The 6,000-nt window shown below is 33.0% G+C and overlaps 1 protein-coding gene across 6 annotated transcripts in view; it reads left to right on the top strand.

The window, feature by feature from the left end:
- The first annotated feature begins 338 nt into the window (after positions 1-338).
- LOC111618412 (probable tRNA N6-adenosine threonylcarbamoyltransferase, mitochondrial) overlaps positions 339-6,000 on the top strand; it is a 43,665-nt gene continuing 38,003 nt past the window's right edge. For 4 of the 6 annotated variants that reach the window (XR_002755570.1, XM_023359942.1, XM_023359944.1 and 1 more), the window contains exons 1-2: positions 1,147-1,416; positions 5,517-5,616. Coding sequence is in view for 5 of the 6 variants with exons in the window: in XM_023359942.1 (XP_023215710.1) it covers positions 1,220-1,416; positions 5,517-5,616 (297 nt within the window). In the remaining variant the exon portion in view is untranslated. Of the gene's footprint in view, positions 354-1,146; positions 1,417-3,968; positions 4,529-5,516; positions 5,617-6,000 lie in introns of those variants that run through there. The other 2 variants (XM_023359946.1, XM_023359943.1) reach the window with 2 other exon arrangements.

Here is a 6,000-nt window from a genome sequence, read left to right as displayed (position 1 = left end):
CCAGAACAGGTCCTTGATAGAATTGGAATCTTTATATGTGTGCAGCTTCTGCCCAAGGTCGTAAGCTTCCACCGGCTAAACCGGGTGAGGTTGGTGCTCTGTAAAGCGCATGCGCAAATCTGGCTTTTCGTAATCTGAAAATACAGGAGATTCCACTCCGGCACTAATATTCTAATATACAATAGCAATTTTTTTTCCACGTGTAGTATAGAAATTTGTACATAATGCGGTTATAATAAAATATTGTGCGATTATTTTCATATAATTAAAATTAATATTTATTTATTTTTTAGATAATACGAGGGAAGCGGCGCTTCCAACGCTTCTAATGACGGCACGCCACTGATAGCCAGGTAAGATGCCTTTCTTCCACGTTGACATAATAAGCGAACGAGCAAAGTAACACAGAAAATAACACACCTTAACGTCAAATCAGCAACCAATATGGCGGACGATTGTTTTGGTGGGCGGAGAGATGACGTTATATCACGTGACTGCACCTCCTCTATACTGGGTACGTTCGTAAAGTCGAACGAGTTAAACGCGTTAGTAACGAATCGTTTTAAAAGTAGTAGTCTCGCTCAGTGCGCATGCTCTGCGGTGATGACGTTTCGAACGAAACTCTAACGAAGTTCACGAAGGAAAGAGTTAGTTCACTTCGTTAAGAAAATGGCGGCCGACGTTATCGATGTTTCTAAATCTACTCGAGTGTTTAAATTGTGAATTAAAAGGTGAAATGATTAGAATAACTGTCCATCCGAAGCAATCTAAGAAAAATATTTCGGATAAGGCTGCACTAACAACATTCGTATCTTCAATTTTAGAAACATTCATTTAGTTATAAACGAATCGTTCGAAAAGGCTAACTAAATAAGAATAACGGTGACGTCATTCTCGTTTAATTCGTTCGACTTTACGAACGTACCCACTGTAATGCAACATCAGATTATTTTAATTAATTATTCGTATCCCTATAATTACAAACGGTATTTTATTAATATTGCTTTTAATATTTTATTTCGCAATAAAAATTTTAACATATTTACACAACGTTTAATTTTACTTTAAATGCATTTTAATAATTAAATATTTTGAACAAAAATTTACATTAGTAGGATTAACTGTGGCGGCGCTACGTTTTTTCCCCACGTGTTGCTGTTTGGTTTACTGAAATTGATTATAATCTTGTTAATCTTGATATTTACAGCTAGACTTATTAATGCTCATTCCAGTTAATCGAATTTTTATATCAGGATGTGGAAGAGGTTTTAATTATTCGTTTAGATGTTTTGAAAGGAAATATCGAACTGTTTTAGGTATCGAAACTAGTTGCGATGATACAGGTGCTGCAATTGTTGACGAATTTGGTAACATCATTTCAGATGTTCTTCGCTCACAGCAACAATTTCACCTTGAGTAAGTGATTTTAATGTTCGAGCAAAACAATGACTTCATGGTTATTTATTGTTATGTTCGGATAAGAGTGTATAAGAGTAAGAGGACAGACCTAGTGGTTTTATTACATAAATTCGAACTGCGCTTGACAAGATCGACGCTGTTATTGACGTCATTGAGATTTTTATATTAATAGCATATATAACATCATCCATTGAAGAAGATAACAAATTCAAAATAAAATGTCACATAAGCAATACACTAACGTTTTCTCTCTTAATTTTATTTACAATAGAAACCTACATGCTAGACATGTCCAAAACACATAGAATATTTGAGGGGCAACTCATTTAAAAAACTCTATAAACAAAAAAGCCATATGGAAGCTCAATATAAGTTTTCGTGTATTTCCGCATGAAAAACATGATTATTCAGAAATCAGAATTCGGAGAAACTCATAAATATAACCAACTGAAAGAGGGGATTCAACTGTTAAGAATTGGTGCAAAAGTTTCCCAATTGTCCAGTTTTATATGAAGAAGTTATGCTGTTAATTTTAAAGGAGTTTTCCTTAAAGTTTAAAACGTCAATAATTTTGTGTGGGACACAGGGCTGGATTTTAAAAAATTATTTTGGAGAAATTTAAATTTGATTTAATTGATTTAAAATATTATTTTAAATTTTTAAGAGAATTGAAAAATTCTCATTTATATGTTTTTTGTATAATATATTCCAGGCTTGCAGAGTTTTAGCATCCAAAACTTCTGGGATAATGGCTAATATCAAATTATGGGCCACTCTAAATTGGTATGCCAAACTACATAATGTTTTGCCTAAATTATATATGAACCATTTTAATCTTAAAGATTGCATAAAATATAAATTAAATACAGAATATATATATTATTCTTACCAGTCACTAAATAACAAAATGTAAATGAAAGACGTTCTCTGGGTGAAATAGAACTTCAAAGATGTGTATCTTCAATATATAACTCCAACAGGCACACCGGGTGATATAATAAAATAAAATTTGACTTACATAAGCCTGTAACCGATGTGAAACGGCAAAAACGTTTGTGAGTTAGAATTTTTGCCATTTCACATCGGTTACAGGCTTATGTAAGTCGGATTTTATTTTATTACTAGCTGCAAGATCCCGCTTCGCTGGGTTTTTATTTGTATGTAATAGTATAGTTTTTTTTATACATATAAAAGACTGTTTTTTTAAGTAATCTAGAATCTAGCTGCTAGGACCTGCTTTGCTGGGCAAAAAGTAACGATAGTGAAGATTAAGATAATTACATTATAGCTAATCTTACCCGTTTTCACAAAATGCAAGAATTAGGTCCCCTGTTTCCAGACTAATTAGAGAATTTTTACGTTTAGTCAAATGAACAAATTTCAACGTTTTCAATCGTTCTATAATCGAACCAATTCAAATTTAATTCGAACAAATTCGAAAAAATCGAACAAAACATTCGAAATAGAAAGCCACTTTCAACCACTTTTAGCCTCATATCTCCCGCACCCTTATAGCTATCGAGACGCAACCACCCCTATGCACGAAGGAGACTTGGGGCTACCACCACATACAAACAGCATTCACGTGCGATGTGTAGTTTTGGCGAAAAAGTGAAATATAGGGACATACATGTCCATTTTTATATATTTATATAGATATAGATGTGTATCTTCTTTAGCTATTATGGTGGTTATCCTCCTCAAAATACTTAGAAAGTATTTGTATCCATACGGATATATCCCTGATAACCTTCGGCATCTGAAAGCCTTAATTTCATTCATCAACTGGTGGAAGCATGATTGTTTAGCCCAACGATTCCCAACCTTTTTTCATTAGCGTACCCCCCGTGGCATTTCCAAGTTCCCAACCTGCAACGCATGTGCAAATCTCACACTGCCTGTTTGTAAAGAGTGTCGCCACTTTGAATTTTATTTTGACTTGGTTCTCGGTCCCCTGAGTACCTACAAGTCTGTTTTTTTTATGCGCGCATGATTTGGGCACCTAATACTCTGTGCCAAATTGCAACTTCTGACATTTATTCATTCATACCTCTAAGGTGGTAACACAGCAGGCAGTACAATTTTATTTTTATTAATTTTTTATTGACAAGACTATGTCTTGTCAATAAAAAATTAATAAAAATACTGAATAAATAATGAAAAAAATTACCGCTTGTAGAGAAAATCTGGAGAAATTAGCTATGTCCTTTTCCTTCCTACAGTAACAATAAAAAATACTACATATTTTCAAACAACACATGGGGATATTGTTGAGAGATAATAACGGTAACATACCCCACCATCAAAAGTCCATAGCATAATCACTAATCATGCATAATGGTATCTCCACTACTGTACCATTGACTGACTGTGCAACATTTATTGATCAACGGATCAATAAATGTTGCAATTGTTGCATTGTACAATTGGCAGCATAAGTTTTTATTTCTATTTGTGCATTTTGAAATGTATAATAAAGTTTGTGATTATTGCAAGGAACATTTTTTACCTAATATTTTTTAATACTATTAATTTGTGATACATAATATATTTTTTCTTCCATAATAACTAACTTCTTTCTGTACCCCTAAACAACCTATCACATACCCCCAGGGGTACACATACCCTGGGTTGGGAATCGCTGGTTTAGCCTATTGATTTTCATTTTGTCAAGTTTTAACCCAGCATGAACATTTTCTCTTATTTTTCTCTTTATATATTCTCACCAGCTCTAACAAAATGATCACCTTTTTTCTTTTATTCATTGCAGAAAAGGAACTGCTTGCCATTTAATAAGAAAAGTGGACAAAATTCCATAAATACTCTGAAGTAGAATGTAAACTGTCTATAAACTGATGAAAGTAGTCAAAAACAAGCTGCTGTAATTTTATCGGTTTATTATAGGGTCAAATGTTTCTGAGTTGCAATGCCAACGAACAATGTGACCACAATAAGATGCACGCAACTCATGTTTGATGCAGTTGCGGTCTCCTGCACTGCTGAAAATCACTACATGTGACCACTGCTTAAAACATAACCTGCTTGCAAATGTGACATCCATAAGCAAGATGGTATCTGGAACTGCTGCCATTGGGATTCATATTTGGAGGTAAATATCTGACAAAAGGTTGCATGTCAGTTTTTCTTTATTCTTTATTGACAAATATCATTAGAATGTCTGATCACCTTGCTAGGCTGTCTGTTAAATGTGCAACAAGCTTAGCAAAGCATACAGCATGACTCCCTATAGTGCCTGGAAGTAGGCTGATTTTGGCGGGCTATATTTTGCAGAGTCACATATAGAGGTATGATTCCTTTGACGTTTTTGCTTCAATGGGCATGCTCTACAGCACTGTTAAGATCCCAACAGTGTCAACATCTGCAATCTTACCCAAATGAGTGTTATCAACAATAAAATGCCTAAAAGAAAGTCACAATTGTCACGAATTACATCATGTCAAGGGACGATTGGAAACCTTATTACATCCAATGTATGTAAGCTATCTTAAAACTTGGATCCCTCAGTCTTTCCTGCTGATGATCTTCCCTAAAAATTCCCAAACTATTTGATTGATCTGGATCAAATTCCATATAGTTATGGGAAACATGGGCTACCATAAAACTTGGACCCTTGACTCCTTTCTGATTTATTCCCCTACCCTCAAACTCCCAAACCTTTTGCGTAATCTTGACAAATTTTGCATAGTACAATTCTCCAAAAAATATAAGTTGCTTTCAAACTCAGACCCTCACTCCTTTCCCTGATTTCATTCCCACAAATTGCCAAATTCTTTGATTGATTTGCACCAAATTTTGCATAGTTACTCTCTGCCACACTAAGTGAAACACATGCTCCTCTATAATGAGGACAACTAAACTCCTTGATTTCCTGTGCAATGCTAGGCATTGTTTGCTAGTTTCAGATATAATTAGATTTAAAAAATAAACTTAGTTTTTAATTTATTGCAATACAGATTTATTAAGTGTGTTAAAATGACAGCATTCACTGCATTAAATTGTTTGCCCTAATCTATATTGATTTAAACTGAATAAGAAATTGTAAGTGTACTATTACCGGTATTAATTTTTTTTCTTAGCAATGGAGGAGTTATACCACGATTAGCCAAATCTCTTCATCAAGACCAAATAGAATATGTAATTACTAATACATTAAAGAAAAGTGGCATGAGTTTGCAAGTAAGTTTTTATTAAAATGAAAAATTTAATTAGATCAATTTATAAATTAATGAAACTTAGCATTAAACTTATATTTATTAAAAATTATGTTATTAAAATAAATTTTATTTGTAACATTTTATATAAGATATTTTTTAAATATTTTTTCATTACATTGTTATTTTTTAAGCAAATTACATAATTTTGGATTATTATATCCATTTAATTAATGTTTGCTTGTATAAATGTAAATTATTTTCTAATTCTGTAAGAGTAGCATTATGAACTTTCATCAGTTTAGAGAAAAAATAGATGTCACCAGATGATTTTGTTGTGAACAATGTTTATCTATAGCAGACCTGGCCAACTTATTGTGATCAACTTTCATTATTTAAATGCATCAAT

The sequence above is a fragment of the Centruroides sculpturatus genome, unplaced genomic scaffold, assembly GCF_000671375.1.
Source record: "Centruroides sculpturatus isolate CEXI.00-Female unplaced genomic scaffold, Cexi_2.0 scaffold10, whole genome shotgun sequence".
NCBI lineage: Eukaryota > Metazoa > Arthropoda > Arachnida > Scorpiones > Buthidae > Centruroides > Centruroides sculpturatus.
Note: the sequence above shows the minus strand (reverse complement) of the source record. Positions and strands in the feature narration are given on the sequence as shown.